The sequence below is a fragment of the Poecilia mexicana genome, unplaced genomic scaffold (genome assembly GCF_051168715.1).
Source record: "Poecilia mexicana isolate PSO_F unplaced genomic scaffold, ASM5116871v1 scaffold_7, whole genome shotgun sequence".
Classification (NCBI taxonomy): Eukaryota; Metazoa; Chordata; class Actinopteri; order Cyprinodontiformes; family Poeciliidae; genus Poecilia; species Poecilia mexicana.
Window position 1 is genome coordinate 10,838,485 of NW_028263376.1, and position 21,613 is coordinate 10,860,097.

The window sequence follows — 21,613 nt, forward strand, 5'->3', positions numbered from 1 at the left end:
TCACTTCAAAATCTATCAATTTTAGAAAATAGTTCTTTTTAATATCAAATGTTACCAATAGAGTGAATGCTGAGTGTGGTGTTTGTTCTCTTTGTTCTTACATGGGTTTTCTCAGGGCACTCCAGTTTCCCCCACAATAAAAAAAAAAAGTCCAATAAACCCAGTGTTCATTTTGGATTCATTGGTGTTTCTATGGCCACTTAGTGTGTGTGTGTGTGTGTGTGTATTTATTTCACTACTGTTAAAATAACTTCCCTTCATGAAGACTGCAGCAGACCTCCGTCAGAACCAAAATGGCTCTGGTTTGGGTAAGTGTTAGCATCACAAAAAATGGAAAATGTTGGAAGTAATTTAAGAGGCCTTAAAAGCGTTGGAACCTGTCCTGAGGTGGACTTCCATCCTCAGGTGGACTTCCATCCTCGGTTCCTTTGCCGCATGTCTTTCCCCCTTACTGTTGGAATACTGCCAAATAAAGCCACGAACATTGAAAAAAGTCGTAATAAAAGAAAAAAAAAATTCAAGAGTGTCGGGCTGAACAGAATGTCAGAACTACAGTGATGGCGGAATGTTTTGGGCATTATGTCTCGTTTAACTCAACCAGTTACACATGGGATTAGTGTGGCCCTTTAAAATGAAGCTTACTGAAAATTTCAAAATAAAAGCCTCAATATTCCTCTCAGGTTAGTGCACCGCCTCAGAATTTAGGCTATTTTTTTTCTCAGTTCACTGCCTTGCTGTAAGTAAGTGTCTGCTTTGTTGGGCTTGTTCTTCCAGATCCAGGAAAGCAAACAGGACACAACCACAACTGAAAACTTCTTACAATCATATTTTATTTAATTGTGAGATAATGTATTCAAAAACCGAAACACAAGTATCTTTGCACAGCATAGAGAGAGAAGAGGAGGCAGTTTTTTTGTCGTTTTTTTTTTTTGTTTTGTTTTTTTTGTTTTTTAGAAAAGAGTAGATTTCTGGTGAAGCGTACACAGAGACGGAAAAGGAAAATGACACTTCTCCAAACCATTTAGGAAATTAAAATAATGAAAGAAAAACACTTCCTGACAATTTTTTTTGGGGGGGAAGACAGTTTCCACAAGTGAGTCATGAAGGCTAATATTATCTGCAAGAGTTTTAGCCGAGAAAGAAAAAAAAAAAAACATTCTTTGAATGGTGCCTGGAAGCTTTGACGTGTTATAATTTACACATCCAGACGAGCCTTTATAATTGAGAGCAATAGGCACTTTATCCGCTGTAACTCATATGTAGCATTATGCTAAGCAATCTGATGTTCAGGATTATTTTGGTTTTTTTATGTTGGTAATCAATTTTCTATTTGCAACAAAACAGGAATAACCAGTCAAATAGCTGAGGAAATATTTGGCCTATTGTGTATTGTTGTCTTCTCAATACAATCTGAAACGGAACAAAGATTGGGTGAAACCAAGCTAACTAGACTCAGTCTAAAAACCCCAGTTATTTCATAAACGGTGACAATGTGTTTCAGTCTTCTGATGTTTTTCCATTACAACACACAAGCAGAAGTGAGGTGGCAGATAAATTTGACACTATGACGCTGGGCTTTTTTTGTATGTAAAAAGTATAAAATCAGTATATGCTGGTATGTAAAAAATTTAGTATTTTTAACATAAATACTGGGTACTAATAGTCATTTTGACAGATGATCAAATGTATACCCTCACCCTGATGTTGGATTCAGGTCGTTCCAGGTAAAGTTAGTTTTTCTAGACTCTCTACCAGCAGGCTCCCGTTCATTTCTGGTTTGTACAAAGCTGTAAAAGTACTTCTCCCAGAATTGATTTCTTCTGCTTTTACTTTCCTGTCACTTTTGCAAGCTTTGGATCTTAAAAAGCATGTTAATTTTAGATACCCGGCGTCAACATAAAAAACAGTTTTGAAAAGAGGATTTTAAAAACTGGAGGGGAGGGGGGGGGGGGGTATTCAAACCAACGTGGCTCTATGTGGAAAAAGTAATTGCTCCCTAAATCTAATAGCTAGATGTGTCATCCTGGTTTGTGATTCAGCATTTGTGATAATCCACAACAGAGGAATTTTGGTCGACTCTTCTTTGCAGGATTATCTTTTTTCAGCCACATTAGAAGGTTTTCTTAACATCGGGCTACTTTGACACTTTTCTTTTTGTTTGCAGCCATTCAAAGGTTTTTTGAACTAGTATATTGTCCTTCTACTAAACCCATATGCACTTTAAGTCAGAATCTGACCATTTGTGTGTGTGTGTGTGTGTGTGTGTGTGTGTGTGTGTGTGTGTGTGTGTGTGTGTGTGTGTGTGTGTGTGTGTGTGTGTGTGTGTGTAATTGAAAGCAAAATTGTGGTAAATCTGTTCAGGGACAAATACTGGAACAACACAAGACAACTGCCAAACTAACACACTCAAACATCTGCTTTAATACATTGGGATGCTCTTGCCTGTGTGAATTTAATTTAGGCAATAATAGTTTTTCCTACTTTTTTTTTTTTTTTTTTGCAACTAGTGAGTCATCAATGACAAAAACCTCTTTTCAATGAGGGAAAACTGCGTGAAAAGTTAAACATGTATTAGATGCCAAGATCATAATTATGTTTAACATTCAGTACTTTTTTTGTTTAATAGGACACACCCAAATTGGGGTAAGATTCTTACCCCACGCCCCCACCAATTACAAGAACATTAGGATATTAATTAGGAAATAGAAGAGATGGTGCAGCTTTAAAACTAATTCATCTTCTCAGCTCAACTGAAGTGACTAAACTTAAATATATATATATTACCAATTTGACATCCTAGTAATCATTTCCACTACTCAACTGTCCGTTAATGACGTTAATCAAAAAGGACACGGGGAACATCAGACCTCCAAGGAATTGATTTTTTCCCCACAATAAAATGTGACATCTCCAGCAACGACTGCCAAGAAATTGAACGAATTGCTGACCTTTAGATCTGCATGGACTTCATGTTGATATTGATGAAACTATTTAGTTGTTCACCATGTTGGAAAATCATTAACTGCCTTACACTTTAGAGCTTAGAAATAAAGAATGTTCCAGCAAGGGCATTTTCTGACGCATGGGATATAAATCAATGCGACAGTAGGGGTGGAGCTACGTTTTCACGGGGTTTAATGTGTAAAACTTAAAAAAAAAATAAAAATATGAACTGAAATTAATAAGTCATAAAACTGTTGTCTATTAATACCAAAAACTATTTTCTGCACTTCTCTTGTGCATTATTAACTGTTTTATTAGTAAATATGAAGACATAGCCCACTGAAATGGCTACAGACCCCAGGATGTGTAAGAGTTGAACCACGTTCAGCAGCGCGACAGGCCCAACACGTCTTGTTAGATCAAAGAAAACAAACTTTTAATTTCCTTTAGAGACCAACAGAACCAGAAGAAGAAAAACAAAAGTTTTTTGTTTTTTTTTTTTCCTACTGTTTGAGCAAAGCAGTGAAAAATAAAAACAGGTAATGTTCTCCATTTCTCTCTCTGTGGGAAACAAAATGTTTCTGGAGAATCATCTGGCACTTCAAGTCTTTGAGCTTGGCGTCGCCGTTCAGCAGGTTGGTACCACCGAGACGCTGTTCATACTGTGTTACAAAGCTGGTGATCCAAATGGAACCAACACACCAGCGGCAAGTGTCACTAGAAGCAGCTTCATCTGCACTCAACAGAGGATCAATAACTTCGTGCGTCTTTGTCATCAACCGATTTCTTGTAGCAGGCAGGCAAAACGACAAATACGTCTGTTCTGAAAAGACTTAGAAAAGATCTGCACAATGATTTTGTTATTTCAGAAAGAAGGTGAAATACATGTAGCAGTGATCAGAGTTCTGCAAGTCAGGATGTAGCCCTAACACACAGATTTTCTTTTATTTTCAATTGCACGTGGGAAGGAGTAGTAACTAGGTTTGCCCAACGGCGCCGAGCTTTTGTGACCAACATGTCTGAACTGAAAGCACTTTACAGTCTTTAGACAGTTTGAGAGCACAATTTCATGTTAGCTCATCACAGATGTTGTGTAGAGTGAAATATCGACATCTAATCATTGTTACTGAGTGTATTACCAGCCGTGGACGCGTGAAGCACTAGCATACTGCTCAGTGACACCAACGAGAGCGTGCATCTGCATACACCAGAGGCTCCACTTGCTATGATCTAGAGCTTGCATCCTCGAAGGTGATGATGCTGGACTCGGGGTGTTGCACTCCACTTGGGGACGCTGTCCCGCCGCTCTGTGACGCCGACGATGGGGAGGTGGAGGACAGGGAAGCGCCTGAGGGCCCTCTGGACGTTCTCTGGGCCGAGGACGAGGTGTCGTGCCCACCAGGGAGGAGCGGCTGGCTGTCGGTTCGGACCTCATCGTCGTCGTCTTCTTCCTCGTCGTCCATGCTGGGCCAAGCGGACTGGTCCTCCACTCGCTTTAGGCGTTCATTCAGAGCTTTCAGGGCCAGTTGTCTGCATCAAAGAGGCAACAGGAGACAATGATTGCTAAAACCAACAGGATATGTAAGGTAAAGCTGAGAGGAAACGCACATTTACAGGGCATCTGCAGACTTGTTGATGCTATTGCCAACTCTAACTTAAGAGAAAAGAAACTACAAATCTAGGGAATGGATGGGCAATGATGCTGCATTACAACCAAGCTTAGCAAAAACTATTTATGGCTCTTGTGCCTCTCACACTGCATCTGGCTCTCTACAGACTTTTGCAAAGAATGAACACGGCATCTTATAGGTTGGCAACAGAAGTGAGTCAGTGGCAAATACAAACATTGTCCGATTAACTGGCAATAAATGTGAACTTACCCATAATAAACACCAAAAAGCTAGCTAGATAGCTGGCAGGGGTATATTAGCAGCTAGTTAACTGTCTCCAGTCACAGATTCAAGGAAAATGTCTGCACACAACTCAAGTTTTTGCCTGACAGAAAATTACATTTGCAACATGAAATAATCCTGCCACGCCAAAATTTAAGACCTGTAATTAACATATTTAAGGCTAACTTACTGTTCTAAAAAAAAAAGAAAAAAAAAAAAAGAAGACATTTAAAGGCCTTACTTTTAGATACATGAATTAAAATTCCACATCCATTTTTAAGGATGTGTGGAAATCCTGATTTAAGAGCAAGTCTTCATCACCCACATTCTAGATGAAAAATCTGTCTTCTGCTTACATTAAACCCACTCTTGGGGGTGGGGGGATGAGTGCAGAATGTTTGTTACATTTCAGCTCCTGATACCCCTAAATAAAACCCAGTGCAATCAGGTGCATTCAGAACTCCACTATGTGAAACCACAGCACCCTCTGTGTGTACTTTGTCAGCATAGATGCAGCTGCTCTGGGAAGGCTTTGGAGGTTTGTCAGAGAACAACAGTAAACAAACTACATGAAAACCATAAAATACCAATCTAAGAGCATTGCTAACTCCTTCTTTTCCACTGTAGCGATTTCCTATGAGCCACTTAAATTATGCATCTGGTCCGAGCATCAAGGGCAGTTAAACACTAACCAAAGGGCAAATGTATTACAGGCGTGCAAAATATGAACATTGATCTTGTGGCGATCAATTCATTGATCACCGTTGTTGTAGTCTTTAAAATTGAAAAGACTACAACAACTGAAAATCTGTCAAGACCTGGCCATCCACCTGAACTAAGGAGCTGCAGGAGTGGCAAGAAGTAGCCCATTGCTGATAGAAAGCCATTAGGACAGTTTGCCACAAGTAGCGTTGTAGACACAGCAAACAGTAAGGCAGAAGTTTACTTTTCAGCAGCAGCTAAACATACAGTCACAGTAACAATGGAAAGGTTTTAGATCAAAGAATATTCATGCATTACAACAGTTCAGTCAAAATCCAATTAAGGAATCAGTGGAAAGATTTGACAATGGATGTTAAATCTTCCAATCTGACTGAGTTTGAACTATTTTGCAAAGAAGTTAGGCTACAATTTCAGTCTGTATGTGTACAAAAGCGGAAGAGGCGTACACCAAAAGAATCGCAGCTATAGTTGCAGGAAAATGCAGTTCTACAAATTAATGACTCTGGAGGACTGAAAGCAGAGACAAGTGACACTTTTCCTATTTCCATTTGCAAAATATCTTGAAAACCTTGTACCTTTTTTGATGAGAATATATTATATATGAAACATTACATGATACAAAGCTCAAAAAGCATACATTTTGCATAACACCGCCTTTAATTATTCAATTTTTTCTTAATCCTACAGATAAAAACAGATCAAAACATTTGCCAAGCAATGTTGCTTCACACCCAAATAGTGATTCAGCTGTTCTATGGTAACTCTTAATTTCTTCTACAACCACTTCAGCAAATTCTTGCACACACCGAATGCATTTATCAAATGTTAGTCTGTTCTGGTATTTCATGTCTGACAGCCCGGAGAAAAACAAAGTAAAATGTCTTCACTTGATTGTTTGAATGGAGCTTTGCTGAATAAATCTACATTTCGATCTTGATTAAGACCCAGTCTAATCAAAAGACAGAAGGCCTCAACTTCTAATGGACCTAATCAAGATCAAGAAATTTCAGAGGTCTAAGAATAATTTACATTTATTCATTTAAGTCACTTATATCTGTTAAACTAGAAAACACCAAACAAAACAAATGGAACCAAGTGCAAAAGAAAAATCTGCCTTTGCACAGCTATAGCTAGCATCATTTTTTTACACTATAAATACCATGATTGTTTGAATAAATGTAATAAAACTGTCTAAAACTATGTGCGTGTTTGGGATTGCATCGAACATTTACTGAATCTGAACAGCAGCTTGCAGAAGTGCCTCTGTGACAATCGGGCTCATGGAAAAATAATGTTTAACAGCTTGACAGAAGGTGTTTGTGAGTGTGTGAAAGAATTCATGGAAGGCTGCAACTGGGAAAAACAGCACAGCTGCATAACAAACCGCGCAAACAGACAAGACAAAAAGGAGCCTTTTATTTCAGAGCAGCCGAGAGGAAGGAAAACTGTTTCATCCCATGATTTATAGTTTAACTTGATCCTTTTTATTGCTAACACCCCCCACCCCTAAACTTCATTTTAGATTGCTTAGAATAATACAGTTACTTAAAACCAACTGATCTGTGACCAACAATCTATTCACCAGAACCTCACCTCCGCCTCTCGGCATCCTGGGGGTCCGTCCCTGGCAAGCTGATCGTAATGGAGGATGGCGCCCCCACGTCGTATCTCTTCACCATCTTCCTGCACACCTTTATCTTCACCAGGGCGGCGTGCACGAGACCGGCGAGCAGCCCCACCGCCGGCTGGACCGCCTCAGGGAAGAAACTGGCAAAGGCAAAGTGGTCGGACATGTCCCCGCGGCCCCGGCTGTGTCTCTGGTAGAAGCGCAGGTAGACCCAGCCGGACAGCGCACCGTAGCTGTACGCAGCCAGCGGGGCGCAGCTGTCGAGCAGCCCGGACAGTCGCAGCAAGGCCAGGAGGAGGAGGACCAACGCCGGGGCAGCTTTGAGTCTCACCTGAAACCAAACGGGGAACATTTTGGGTGAAAAGACTCGGGAACGTGACTGGCAAAAAATTTAATTTAAAATAAGTAAATGAATAAACTGGGGAAAGTCCTTTTCTAAATCGACAGAGGTAAACGAAATTCAGTTTTCACAAAAAAACAAGATTATGGTAATTTAAAAACTGAACCATATGCCGTTTTGTTGTTGGTAGTACGGCTTGGTTTGTTGGGCAGCATCTTCCATGTTTTTATTGAGGTTACAGTCAAATGCTTCTGTCTGTCCCAGCTGAAATGGCAGATCGTTTCTTTAGTAGACTGAGCTGCAAAAGTCAAACTAATGGTCTTTAAAGCATCATGTGAATCAGACAAGTAAAAATAAATGGAGTCCAATTAGCTTTTAGAAATGTTAACGTTCATGCTAACACTCACACCATGCTGTTGCATAATAAATTAATAATGTTAATTTATTAATTAATTGGTTAATTAGTTCACCAATGTGTTCAGAAATAAACATTTTAAAAGTGACCCCTACAGACTTCCATGTTAGAGAAGTGAGGTCACACAGAGGTCAACATATTAACCAATGACTTGAAAAACCAACAGCTATGTTTATCATGCACAAAATAAAACATCCCTTTATCAAACACTAATCTGACTGAGGAAGGTAATTGTCTGAATTTGCTTGCCAACGCAAACAATATCCGTCGCGATACAACAGGGCATTACAAGAGAATGAGCCCTTAAAGGGGGCATCGTCAACAAAACGCTGTGATATTCAGCAATAATCTGCTGAATACATAGACTAAATGACAAAAAACATAATGAAAAGATAACATGTCTGAACCTTTTTTGACTAAAAAGAACAATAAAAAAGAAATCTAGAGAGACGCTTTGAATAAATAGGTATGATCTTTTAATTCTGGTGTATTGAAGAACTTGAAGCATATTTTTGTCTTATGTGTTAAAGTCCTATGAAAACAAAAACCTGAAACCCAAAGTAAGAAAAACCCCTGGAACCGACTGGTTCCAGTGTTTTCACTATTATTTTGAAATTGTCAGCTTTATGCATATTTCAATTCGATATACAAAGGAATAATTGAAAATATAACTTGCTTAACAGCTGAGCACAAAGTGTGCAGTGTTCTTAAGATTGTGTTCATCCAAATTAAAAGCAAAATATTTCCAGAATGAAGTGACTACATTTGTGTTTGCATTTGACACTTGATTTTTGTCCAAATTAAAAAAAAACAATTATGTTTCAAAACTCTCTACAAACAGAAGGACCAGAGAGCACCGTTCTGTTTAACTTGTGCAACATTACACTGATGATACACTCCCATTAAACACACATCACTGTAAACACACTTATTTATGAGGAACCTTCAGTCTCACCTGTGGGACTCTGAGTACAGTGGTGTCCCCCATAGTCTGCTTCAGAGCCACCAGGACACCTCCCAAGAAGCCCGCAGCTCCATAGATGCGCACAGCAAACAGGAAGTCCAGGTCAAACGTGGCCACGTACGTGAGGAGATAGGAGAGCCCTGCCAGGACTCCCGCTGACACGTTGACCACGGCGAAGAAGATCAGGAGCTCCAGGGCACCCCACAGGGGCTCCAGGAGGCGCCCACAGGCCATGACTGTCCCCACGCTGGCCGCCACGCCCCACACATGCTGCTCCACCAGCCCATGGGTCACCAGCGTCCACACCCAGAAGTTGGGAGGAAACAGGTAGCCAGGGGTCACGCCTAGCGCGTAGGAAGTGTCAACCGCCCAGGCCAGCAGGTAGAGGAGGACCACCACGGCGCTGATGGTTTTCACCACCACGCTGGTGCTCGCGAGCGCGGCCAGGAAGTGCTGGCGTGCCACAGGGAGGTAACGATTCATTTTAAGCCTGCTTGGAGGATGATGTTCCTTGAGCAAATAAGCCCAAAGAGAGAGCTCACAGGCGGGTCAGTTCGTTCTGGTGCGCCAGATGTTAGATGTAGCTGGAGGAGCGATACTGACAAGTAGAACTGGAGAAACTGGCGAGTCCTGGCGACATCAATATCCAGGCTTTTCTGTGAGCCTTCATCCAGCAGCTGTCTGGAATGTGGATAAAGCTGCCTCTGGTTCTTAAATACTTCTCGTCAGGCTTTTTACCTTTAAATAAAGCAAGCTACAACATACTCTGTGTAGCTAAAGACGGTAACGTTGATAGAAAGTCATAATTTTACAGCTTAACAAGCTAAAAAACTTTGTAGATAAGCCCCAAAGTATGTGATAACCTCAGCTAGGCAGCTTTTTGAATTAGCCACCAAGCTAGTCACCTTCACTTTGTAGGTAGTAGCACAACGAGCCAACAAATGTCTAGCAGGTTTCTGGAGCGTGCTTGGAGTCAAATATGTACATTTCAAACTGAAACAAATACAACCAGCAGTCTACTTTTAAGTTGACGCTTCTGGTTGAGTTAGCTGGTAACCACCGGAGTGCTAAATGCTGGCAAACTGTCAAACTAACCCTTCAGGTACGATTATTCACGTCCGTCACAAAGTATGAAGACAACACAGTTTCTCTGGAGATGAGAAAACCCAGTTAGTGTCAGAGAAACCTGGTCGTAGTGAAGCAGCAGCCCGGAGCTCCAGTCTTCGGTCTGCTGCTCTGTTGTCCTGGTGTTTGCCTGCCGAGTCAGCCCGAGGATTTCCCGACGTTAGCAACAGGCCCAGGAAACAAAGCTAGACGCGTTGAAGAACCCCAGAAGCGTCTGGTAAACTTTACCGGCTGTTGGATCACTTAACCTTCATTTCTTCATTCTGTTGCCTATGGATAGAAAATCTGCCTGGCGAAATAATGTTGTTTTAGGAGACACTTATCTTCCCAGCCATTTACCACCGTCATCAGCAATAGATGTGGAAACGTCACGTAACTGCTTTGGAGCAGAGCATGCTGGGTAATTGAGTTGTTAACTACAGCGCTAAAGGTAGTTCCTCTTTAACGTTTTCATATTGAAGGCAGTTTTCGAAAGGGAATTTATGACTGAAATACACAAAGGAGCACATGTGTGTGAAGCGGCGATGAAATTGATTAAATTTTTTTTTACTTAAGCAAATAAATATCTGAAAAACATGGCATGTATATTTGTATTCAGCCTCACCAAACCGAGATTTTGTAGAACCACCATTTGGCACAATGAAAGCAGCTTTACTCTACAAAAATCATATATCAGGAGGGAATCCTAACTGTGATTGATTTTATCATGTTAACTTAATATTTATTAAACTAGTTCTTTTTATGCAGAAATATTGGGAAAAATCCTTTCAAATTTTGTTTTAATTTTTGGGTACTCCATTATATCCTAACAGGTCATTCATATACTTCCATCTGAACTTGCACTAAGATGAAGACCGAAAAGGTTGCAAGTGCATTCATTTTATTCTGAACATCACATTTAACAAAGATACACGCATACAAACATTTTGACTCAGTGGGACAGAGGAACTTGAAAAAGGTCTAAACAGCAATTTTCTCTCTGAGTTATGGAAAAGCAATAGAAAGCCTCACATGCAAAAACAGACGGATATAAAGATCTGAGTCATATACGATGTGCACACAACAACCAATAGCGAAATAGAAACACACACATTTGCAGTCAAACTCAAATTTTATTTATTGATATGGCGGATAATGTAACATATTTAAGCACATGACTGGTTTTTAGGCACAATTTAGATCTAGTCTAGCAGGTATGTGGTGATTTTGCAGCCGTTTTTCTTCTGCCTGAGAATCATGCATGACATCTAGTGATTTGAGTTGCCTTTGTTAATCACCACAACGCTTCGACTATTGGATGTTCAATGAATCCATTAAAAACCTGCAATACCTCTCATTGGAGTAGTCCGATTTCTATTTTATTTTTGGCGGACATTCAGTGACACTTAAGATATATTAAACTAAAGTAACCTGCCAAGAAAAAACAAAAAAATAAAAAGGGATTTTTCAATGTCTGCCAAGAAAATTTAACGTAAATTCTAATAAGAGAATAAAATAAGATTAAGGTAGGATAAAAAAACAGAAGATTTTCACTCTGATGTCCTCTCATCCAACAATTTTACCAGTGTGCTACTGTTAGGCTGGATGCATAAATGACCAAATGGAAGCACAGATATGTACAAACGAGTGGAAATGGAGGGAAAATAAAGAAAAACCTTTCAAATGCAGAGAATTTTAAAAAAAGTAAATTTTAAATGTTTTATTTTTGTCAACTTTAGGTAGTTTTTTTCCCCATCTTTTCATTTTTTTGATGAAAGGATGGAAAATATTTACAACTTTCTCTTGAATTTAGTCCTTAAAGTTTCAGTTTCATCCATTTGCTACAGGACTAAATATTGAATGTTCCTTTCTAACAACAACAGTTACTGACAATAAACATGCAAATTTATTTTCATAAAAAGGAATGGCCAATTATTGCCAGCTTTGCACGCGGTCAGTCAGTTTGTGTGTGTGAGCAGTGGAGTTTCCCCACATAAACGGTGGACAAGAAATGTAACAATTTACTACCGCCAGGGTGTTTCTTCATTTGTTTCAGAAACCCAAACTGTTTTTTTTGAAGAATCTGCTAACGTAAAAATAATTCTTCCACTGTTCTACATTTATCTTAATCAAAGGTTTTCTGACAAAAGCATAAAAAAAAATAAAAAATACTTGAACGCTCATGCCACCCCATGACATCATGGCATCCTGGGTGAAAAGGCAGACAATCTAAATCAAACAGTGCCAAACTGAAATCCACACACCATCATGTGGTCAGTCATTTGTAGCTTGCATCTATAAATAAGATAAAGAAAATAGGGGGAAAAAATATTTAGACCATGTTTCTTTTATTTACAAAGTCAAATGAAACAAACAAAAAACATGTAAAATGGCGATCCATTCTCATGAAGCACTGATCATCTGCTCAACAGGCTTGGAACAGAGAACATCCTCAAAGCCAGGAGACAAAATTTTTCATTTTTTTTTTTTTTCTTAATATACCTTCTCGGCTAAACTGGAATTCAGACAGTCGGCTCAGCTTGCTTGCTCAAACCGCTTCGTATTAATAAATATGTAAATTCAAGTAAAAATCTGTAAAACTAGTAAGCAGGTCAGTCTTCACAGCAAAAGCCGAGCCAGAAAGTTTATCACAGAGGAAACTCGTTGGCATCACGGGACGACAAAACAACTTAAGATGTGGTGAAATATGGAAAAGGGAATGAAAAGCATCTGGTGAAGTTGCTTCCTTTCCCCTGCTGATTTTTTTTAATTCTTTTAGATCCAGGACATAAGTTTAAATTCAGACAAATGTCTCTTAAAATCCACTTGAATACTTACGTGTCCAAATACTAAATGTAGTGTTTAGAGTTTTGTCCTATACGTAGCCATTTTTTGTCTCTTTTTTTCCCCCACATTTATTCCACAGTATTTCAGATGTAGCCAGTTTGTTCTCAGATCCTGGATCTTGCTCAGCAAACACAGTAATCAGTTGGTCCAGTAATTGTTTTGTTGGGTCATTTTTCGGTTCATCATGAGCGAACAAAAACCTCCAACAAGTCTGAGGCATCTATCGGGAAAACAACACTAACAAGGACCATAAAAATCTTACATTCTCAAGAAAAGAAAATGGAAACCAAAAAAAGAAAAACACTGTACAAAAATAAAAATACAAATGAATAAATATGCAAAGTCATAAATAAATTAAATTTGGTAATATTTCAGAACTTGTCGAATGAGAAGAGCCAAGAAAAAAAAAACAAAAACAAGCATGAGTAAACATTTCAGAATAAAGAACAGATCCATTAAAGAATAAAAAAAACAAATTGACAAGAAATGCTCGAGTGTTGCTCTGATGAAGTTTGGAGTTCCGTGTTCATGTGAGGAGCCGGTAGCTTTTAAAGCTGGAGCCGCTGTTGTTCTGGGAAACATACAAACATATGGTTTATCAAAGCGGATGGGTTTTGAAGCTGAAGATGAGTTATGGGGAAAAGAAACGGGTCAGGTTTGTTTTAACCTACGTACACAGATTGTCTGTTTTACAGTGGAGCACAGTGTATGCTGCGGATATGCATTTCTCAACCAGAGCTGCTATAGACTAGGCATGGGCTGGTAGGAGATTCTCATGGTTGGATAACCTTGAGTAAGAATACCCCAGTTTTAAGTGCAATAAAATTAAGATGAAACAAATAATATGCGATTACTAAAAGTAGCATCTTCTATTTCATTGTCAATGAAAATCTCTGTTCGCTTTGACCGCCTGTCCAACAGATCAAATTTGTAGCATTCGTGAATTATAACACAAACAAAAAAATCAAAAGTTAATAAATAAAGAAAATCAGGTCAGGTCATTAATGGCCTGTGGAATGCATTTTGGATGTTTCTGCTTTACACCGTAAGATGATTAATTCAAAACATTTTTTAAATTTGGAAACCTTAAGTTTATAAATATCTTGAATCACCTCATTACCGATAACCGGCCCATGCCGTTTGTGAACTTCTTCTCTGCAATCAATACCTGCTCTATGATGCGATCCTCTTTGTTTTCGAGGTTTCTGGTGAGTTTGTGCTGTGTTTTTCTTTTCTTTTTTTTTTTTTTGGAAAAGCCACACGATATCTCCAAAATGAAGTTTGGTTTTACATTTCAACTCTGCTCACGGAACAGGACAGAGACAGACGATGAGTGAGGACAAAACAAAACAATGCAGCAGAGTGAAGGCGTGAATTGATGTCGGAAGTTTGCATTTTTCACTTCTTGAAAATGATTCCTTTTGTAACCTTTAGAAAGACAAGACGCCGACACAAACACGGTAACAACACCAGCGTAACCAAAGCTTTGAGGGGCGTGATGGGGGCTGTGAAGCTCAGTGCCCCCTAGGGTCGTATCAGTATATATATATATAGGCTTTAGTGAGTGTTTTGCATCATTTTTCAACTAGGCTACAGTAAGACTGTGGGTGAGATTCAGTCTCCCCTTACCTCTTCTTTCTCACAGCTAACATTCAGAAAGATGGGAGGCAAATAAAGGCATCTTCTGTTGGTTGTTTCTCCGCTACAAGGATGACACCTCATTAGCTTTTTTTTTTTTTTTTTTTTTTTTCCCACCTGCCTGGTTTTAGGCAATCACCTGTTTGTTTTTCTTTTTTGTAAAAGTAGATTACATAAAAATACAGTACACATTAATAAAAAGAAAGGAAAAGAAAACCATCCCACACCCCACACCTAAATAGAAGGAATCTTTTCAGACAGAAAAAGGCCCGATATGAAGGCATTTGATTATTCGTACATTCTTCTTTCATTGGAGTTTTTTAAGTTTCAGTAAAATGTTTTCAAACCTCATCAAGCCTTAAGATGACACATCATTTCACCCTTTAAAAAGAAAAAAAAAATACAAGACATCCTGTCCTGGCAGTGAAGTATTAAGCGCAACAATCCTTTTCTTTTCTTTTTTTTTTTTGAGTTTGGTTTGATATTTCTAGCTATTTTCTTTCGATGTCCAAGGAAATATTCAGTAGCAGTATTCAACAAATGACAAAAAGTTTCAGTTACTGAACACGTTTACTACAAGCTGCCTCAGCTGGAAGGACATTTTTCTTTAATGGGGTAGGTCAGGATTTTCAAAGTGAGGCTCTGATATGATGTTTTAAGCGGTTAGACTCCTACTAGCTCGGTTAACTCTGGTGTCCATTTAGTTGAAATCCTGATTAGCCTGGGCTGAAGGCTAAAGCTAATTGCTAGTCCAAAAGAAGCTCAGACCAAAGCAGGCTTCCACCATCTTAAAACAAACTCCAATTGCCAAAGCTTCATACTCTAGGAAGTAAACTTGGTGATGATGCGCTAATTATTTACACAGGGCGTGGGCACAGGAGGCGGAGTGGCAACAGAGGAGAAGGCCCACGTTTCTGGACAGAGTAACTGCCTAATAAGCATGGTAAGGCAGTGCAAAAATGTATCATGTCCACTTAAACTCCAGTTACATTTTTTTCTTCTTGAAAATATTAATTTTAATATCAAAATATGACTGACTGGAGACACTTTACATGTTCCACTCTCAGTGTGCGTTTCACACGGGAAGATCACTGGTGGCGCACAGCCTCCAACCTCAATTTCCTGTTTATGTAATCATCAGCGTCTGTGTAATGATGGTTTGCACACATGACAGAGCCTTCACATGGACTGCTGTGTTACAGCGGAGTTGTTCTAAGGCTCTTAACAGATTAGCTGTTAACTTCAGGCTTTGGGTCCAACTGATCTGCATTTATTTTAAATATACCAAAAAAAAAAAGTTTTTACTTTTTAACAAAACCTCACTTAAAGAAAACCTCAACTATCGCATAAAGAGAAACTCCAGCTTCTGGCTGCCTTTTTGATTAGCTGTAAGCAAAGAGTCTTCACATTTTGCAAAGCTGCAGAACTACTGTAGAATCTCTAACAGTTCAACTATTGGCCGTTTGTCGTCACTAAAGGCTCACACTCAGCAGTTCTCAGTCCAGTGATGAGCTTTTTAATACCAGGATTGGACAAACAAATCTGGAAGCTCAAAGTCCATAGAATTTAAAATCCCTCCCCTCTGGTCCCCTCTGGATCTTTTTAAATGCTTCACATTCTGATATTCAGCATCAACATTTGTCACTCAGTGTCCAGTCTGTTCAGTCACCCCTCAGGTTATTCCTCCAAGGCAATACAGGTGACCAAAATGAAGATTTTAGACCTTAACTTTCCTTAATTCTTTGTCCATCCTCCCTCAGAGGACATTGCAGTCTGACGCAGATGTCAAACTGAAAGTTGTCTTACTGTCCCATCATCTCGATTACGTCATCATCATCATCGGAGCTGCTGCCGCCACTGACCTCCCCGCCGTTCACCAGAACCGGGGCGCGGTGGCTTTCTGAGCGCGCTGAAGGGGAAAACGAGGAGGGGGAGGAGGACGAGGAGGAGCCAGAGGCTGCAGTTTGGGGGTACTGAGAGAGGAAACTGGCTCCGGCTGGACCTGGGGTGGCAGCTGGACCTGGCAGCATCGACCCAGAGTACAGGCCGGCCAGAGACGGACTGTACGACAGAGGGAAGCCTGGCGGGAGCATCCCGGCCATGCTGGGGCCCAACATGTACGGCGGGAGGGCTCCCGGAAGAGAACCGGCGGCGCTGACTGACACAGAGGGAGATGACGAGGCAGAGGTCGTGACTGTGGTCGACGAAGACTGAGATGAGAAAGAGGGGGTGGTGCTGGCTCCACTCAAGCCGAACACGTCTCGGTACATGTAAGCGGGGTCGCCCAGCTGGCTGCTGGGTGGCTGGAAGTAGTGTGAGCTCGACCCCATGAATAGGGGATGCCCCACTGAACCGCCCAACATGGCCGAGTTGAGACCCATTGGGGGAAGGCCGTAGCCCCCAGAGAATGGGAACCCGGGTGAAGATGAGCAGTGTTTGCCTGCGTACGGCTGCTTGCCTGCTCGGTTCTCCATTGATGGGCTGGGGGCTTTACGCTTGCTGCCTATTCTCAAATCCTGGGGAACGCAGGTGTCCACGTTTGGCTGGGTTACATTAGTGACTGAGGCATCATGGTGGCTCGAGGCTTCCCCAGAGTAAGTGCTGCCACAATTTTTCTGCGGCAGCTTGTTAGAAGGCGGGGCGTTGGTGCCGCCCTCAGCTTCTCCGTCTGCGGCGTCGGACCCCGAGCCGGCCGCGTAGCGCTGCAGCTCGCTGATGATCTCTGGGCTGTCGGGGGAAAGAGGGCGGGGCGCAGCCTTGGAGGGTGCCTTTGGTTTCCTGTCAGGGGATATGCAACCATTGCTGCCACCGGAGGAAACTTCCTGAGTTGGAGCCTTCGAGTCTGAAAGAAGAAAGACGATCAACGTTGGTTTTAAAATAATAATCTAACTTATTACATATCTAAACAGTATTTTCTATACAACCTTTTTGCTAAAAGACAACCTAAAACACTCCATTTGCGTTACTGAAGCTGAAATGTTGCGGTTTAGATGAATAATGTGTCAGTTTGGACTGAAGTCCAAATTTTGGTAAGATTTTGAAATTTTCAGAGTCTCTCTATGCAGTTTAACTGAGCTTCAGTCATTTTGCTGAGAAGCATAGGAATACAGACAGTGAATGCCACTTTACCTGAAAGACTTGCATTATAACTGTGTCAAAATGTGACAATAAAAGTAAAAGCTAGGCATTTGAAATTGTAATTCTTAAAATTTTATAGAAAGCCATCCTTCATTTTTCTTTAGCTTCTCAATTTCTCACTACTTTGTGCAATAAAAATATATAAATAAAATTCAAGTTGAGATGCAATGTTAATGAATGAATAGGTAATTACCTTTGGGAGGAGCTGCAACACTCTCATCCACGGTCTTAGCCTTGTTAGCTGCTCTAATGGCAAAGATTCGGCCGTCAGATGTCCTGATATATGTCCCTAAATACAAGAAGAAGTAAACATTGTTTTTAGTATACACACTTACTGACATGTAACTTTACCTAAAGTATCAAAAATAACTACATTTTTAAGAAAGACACTGCATTGTTAATGTTTATTAAGTTTCAGATAGTGATTGGAGATGCCAAAAATAAAAGGCCTTGTACCATTTAATTTAAAGTGGAAAATCAGAAGTTAAATGTAGTTTAAGAGTTTGGAATTGCACCTTTTGTGCCCCTGATAACATGGATACTTTCTCCGGCGTTGATCCTCGCCTGAACGTCTGTTGAGTTGTTGGTACCTGGAATCACTATGTCTGAAAGAGATCAGAAGCAACTTGTGAAACTTCAGAGGCTTATGTACGAACAACGACGACAAAAAAACAAAAAAACAAAACAATGGATGGAGACAAAAACGCTTGCACTGCTTGCCTACCAGTGGTGGTGACGATCTTTTGCACAAACACCCCGGCTTTTTGCAGGCAGTTGACAGGGAAGCCTCCGAGGCTGGACGAAGAGGAGCCGCGGTCTGGGCCTGAACCCGCAGCCACATGGCGGGGCATCATGGGAGCTGATGCAGACTGAACTGGCCGGACGCTCGCCACTGGTTTCTCCTCTGTACGAGTTGGAGGGCGCCTGAACAGAGGTTGTTTGTTTTTTTAGTTACTTTACTGTTAATGCACATTTTAGAAGGGTTCAAATCTGATTAGAGAACCTGTTGTAGAAAACTTTACAGCATTTAAATGATTTATTTCTAGATATTTTGTCAACAGCAACTCACTGACCAGTTCCTCTGGCTGAAAGCAGGGATGTTGGTGAGGCTCTGATCACTGGCAGGGTAATAGTGAGCGTAGGACGGGCGTGTGTACGGCACAGACGCCCTCTTCTCCTCCTCATAGCCCTTCTTGGCGGCTTTCTTCTCAGCTCTGCTCAGTTTTAGCTCCCTGCGGTCTATCAGGAGGGACTCATGGGGGAAGGGTTGCTGAACAAGAGGAAGATTATCGGTGATTAGAGTTCCAATTTGAATCGACTTTGTTACAGTTTTTTTTTTTAAATAGTGCCCTGCAAAAGTATTCATATCCTTTAGGACTGCAAGTTATGTGTGTAATTGATTGTTCTGTCAATCAGATTAGAAAAAAAAAAAATTGCACATTCTGCACATTTTCATTGAACCATTTAGGCCTTTTTATACAATATTAGAAATACATGAAAAAAGGCAAAGAGACAACTAAATTCCTTTTTATGTCATTGCCTAAAATACAATAACATTGAATATGTTTAGTGTACGCTGGATCATTTGCAGCTAAAAAAATACTTCAAACATCAACATGTGAAAAGGTCAGCTTGCTTGACGTAACGTCCAGCGTAGTGAAAGAGGCTTAGTATGAGATTTTGTTTGCAGAACTTAAACCGGGTTAAGCTAAAATGATAGCACTTGAGGAGACCCGAGTTAAACATATTTACAAACAGAAGGATTGATCAATCACAATTAATCAGATTAATCATTTCAACTGCAAGAATCTATTATCTAGAATCCAGACCTTCTACACATTTAATTACTGTATGCCAACAACTACTCCACTGTAGCTCTTGTCATATGTTTATTGTTGCTGTCCTGCTGTAAAGTGAACCTTTGCCTCAGTTTTAACTGACGTCTTTTGCAACCTTTAAAAGTTTTCCTGCAGTTTTTTTTTTTTATAATTTGACTAATTTGGCTTTAGTTCACTTTTAAATATTTTAAATATGCATGATATACACCTACCTTGGTGATAAGGTGGGAGTAGAGATGCAGAGCTCTCTGCAGAACGCTCTCCCTGATTTCTCCGGGCAGCAGCCGGACCTGGGACGGATCCGGTTCCTCCTCCACAAAGTGAAGCAGGGACTCGACTTCCCTCCTGGTGAAATTCAGCACAGGGTTCAGGTCGTCCACGACACGGTCTGGTGGAAGAAGGGAGAGCAAGATTTTAATTTTATGAAAGTATACGTAGCTGAAATTGTGAAAAAAGAGTGAGACAAAAGAACTGCGAAAAGATTTAAGACAGGGGTGTCAAAGTCAAATGGATGGAGGGCCAAATAAAAAATTTAGCTACAAGCCGAGGGCCGGACTGATCGAATGTTCATTGAAATTTTTTTAAATGACGCATATAGTCTAGTGAACCTAATTGAACCTACTGAAAACCTAACAAATATATTCCAATATGATCAGATAAATAAAGCAATATTTTCTTATGGCTCTGTCAGTAATCTTTAATTTTCAACAGACACAACTGAAATATTTTTAAAATATAATTGGATTGAAATACAATAAAATAAAGTGCAAAAATCTATTAATCCACATATGTCACAGTCAAGGCATTTAGATGTGTCGCCGGCGACACATCTAAATTTGCAGTACCGTAATTCCGCCACACGTAGCGCTAAGTGGAAAAATTCCAACGGTTTCTGAAAGGGGAGACGTTGCACTTTCCAGCAAGTATGGGGTTAATACGGTAACTTCGCAGCTGCATTTGCAGAGAGTGTAATTAATCCGGGGGCACTCGTTTAATAGACGGTATATTTCGGCAATAACTTGGTGGATATTGAAAGTTCCGGTTGTTATGGATACATGGGTAAGTACATCATCTCACAGAACATTTAAAGAACTACTTACAGTTCAAATAAGGAAGATAGTTTTTTTTTCAGACGGGGTGCCGGCTTGCTGCGGTCTGCGGGCCGGTTCTAATAATAAATCAAGATCATCCCAGGGGCCGTAAAAAACCTTCTCGCGGGCCGGATGTGGCCCGCGGGCCTTGACTCTGACATATGTGATTTAAGAGAAATCATGCAATTAATGATACAACGGGATATATAAAAAAATTAATAATAGTAATCCAAAAGGCATGTTTTTTTATCTTCTAAAACTCAAAAAACATCAAAGGTTGGCTTCATGCCAAAGGCAATTTGTTTAGTTTTATGGTTTTTGTTCATGAATAAACATTTATTAAGTGGCTGAAAGCGTCTTGCAATCAGAAAATTTATGGTTTCGGTTCTAGCTTCCCCCGACCAGATTTTTGTTTTACTGTCTAAATGTGTTTTGGACATGCTGTGGAAACTAAACAGAGAGAGATTTAAAGCTACACCTGAGCAGGGAGCCAAAACAGCTTGTGAGGCACATTTTGGAAATATTCTTCCTGGAGAACTCAAACGATTCCAGATAGTGCTCCTTTTCTGTAGACTCATAACACAGAAGTCCCAAACTCACCAGACATTCCCTGCTTGGAGATTTGACGATCATAAATCTTTTTCTCCAGAGTGAAGTCGCACACCAGGCGGTAGATGTGACACGGTTTCCGCTGTCCGTAGCGGTACACGCGACACACAGCCTGGGCGTCATGGCAGGGGTTCCAGGAGGCGTCAAACACCACCACTCGGTTCGCACCAATCAGGTTCACACCCAGACAACCAGCCCTGAGGTCCAGATAGTGATCTTACATTATATCTGATGTTGGATCTTGATATTAATAATGGTTATAGTGTCTGTGTGTTGGAGGTGGGGTTTACCTGGTTGAAAGTAGGAAAACCCAGGCTGAGGTATTGGCCGGGTCATTGAACTGATTTATCAGTCGCTCTCTCTCTGAAGCTGTCGTGCTTCCATCCAGTCCTGGAAAATATCCCACAGCAAATCCACAGTTAAACTTAAATTAAAAAATATATA

At 40.4% G+C, this 21,613-nt stretch overlaps 2 protein-coding genes across 5 annotated transcripts in view; both read right to left on the reverse strand.

The window, feature by feature from the left end:
• Positions 1-810: 810 nt before the first annotated feature.
• On the reverse strand, positions 811-10,428 carry tmem115 (transmembrane protein 115). The gene is made up of 3 exons (XM_014967911.2): positions 8,896-10,428; positions 7,152-7,516; positions 811-4,473 (listed from the first exon to the last, which is right to left on the reverse strand). Exons 1-3 carry the CDS (start codon positions 9,385-9,387, stop codon positions 4,167-4,169), a joined length of 1,164 nt encoding a protein of 387 aa, XP_014823397.1. The 5' UTR covers positions 9,388-10,428; the 3' UTR covers positions 811-4,166.
• Positions 10,429-12,339: 1,911 nt separating this feature from the next.
• The window catches only part of LOC106903884 (helicase ARIP4-like), a 57,527-nt gene continuing 48,253 nt past the window's right edge, over positions 12,340-21,613 (reverse strand). For all 4 annotated transcript variants that reach the window (XM_088007038.1, XM_014967907.2, XM_088007040.1 and 1 more), the window contains 8 exons: positions 21,460-21,559; positions 21,161-21,366; positions 19,682-19,857; positions 18,705-18,901; positions 18,356-18,555; positions 18,147-18,236; positions 17,825-17,920; positions 12,340-17,335 (listed from right to left, as the gene is read on the reverse strand). In XM_088007038.1, the coding sequence (XP_087863164.1) occupies positions 16,296-17,335; positions 17,825-17,920; positions 18,147-18,236; positions 18,356-18,555; positions 18,705-18,901; positions 19,682-19,857; positions 21,161-21,366; positions 21,460-21,559 (2,105 nt within the window). In that variant the 3' untranslated portion in view covers positions 12,340-16,295. The remainder of the gene's footprint in view (positions 17,336-17,824; positions 17,921-18,146; positions 18,237-18,355; positions 18,556-18,704; positions 18,902-19,681; positions 19,858-21,160; positions 21,367-21,459; positions 21,560-21,613) is intronic.

What these genes read in the sequence shown, in the direction of transcription:
- tmem115 (XM_014967911.2), bottom strand. Translation starts at nt 9,387, where the DNA reads ATGAATCGTTACCTCCCTGTGGCACGCCAGCACTTCCTGGCCGCGCTC. An exon ending in CTGTACTCAGAGTCCCACAG is followed by an intron (nt 7,517 to 8,895) that starts GTGAGACTGAAG and finishes GTTTGGTTTCAG; the next exon opens with GTGAGACTCAAAGCTGCCCC. An exon ending in CAGGATGCCGAGAGGCGGAG is followed by an intron (nt 4,474 to 7,151) that starts GTGAGGTTCTGG and finishes TCTTTGATGCAG; the next exon opens with ACAACTGGCCCTGAAAGCTC.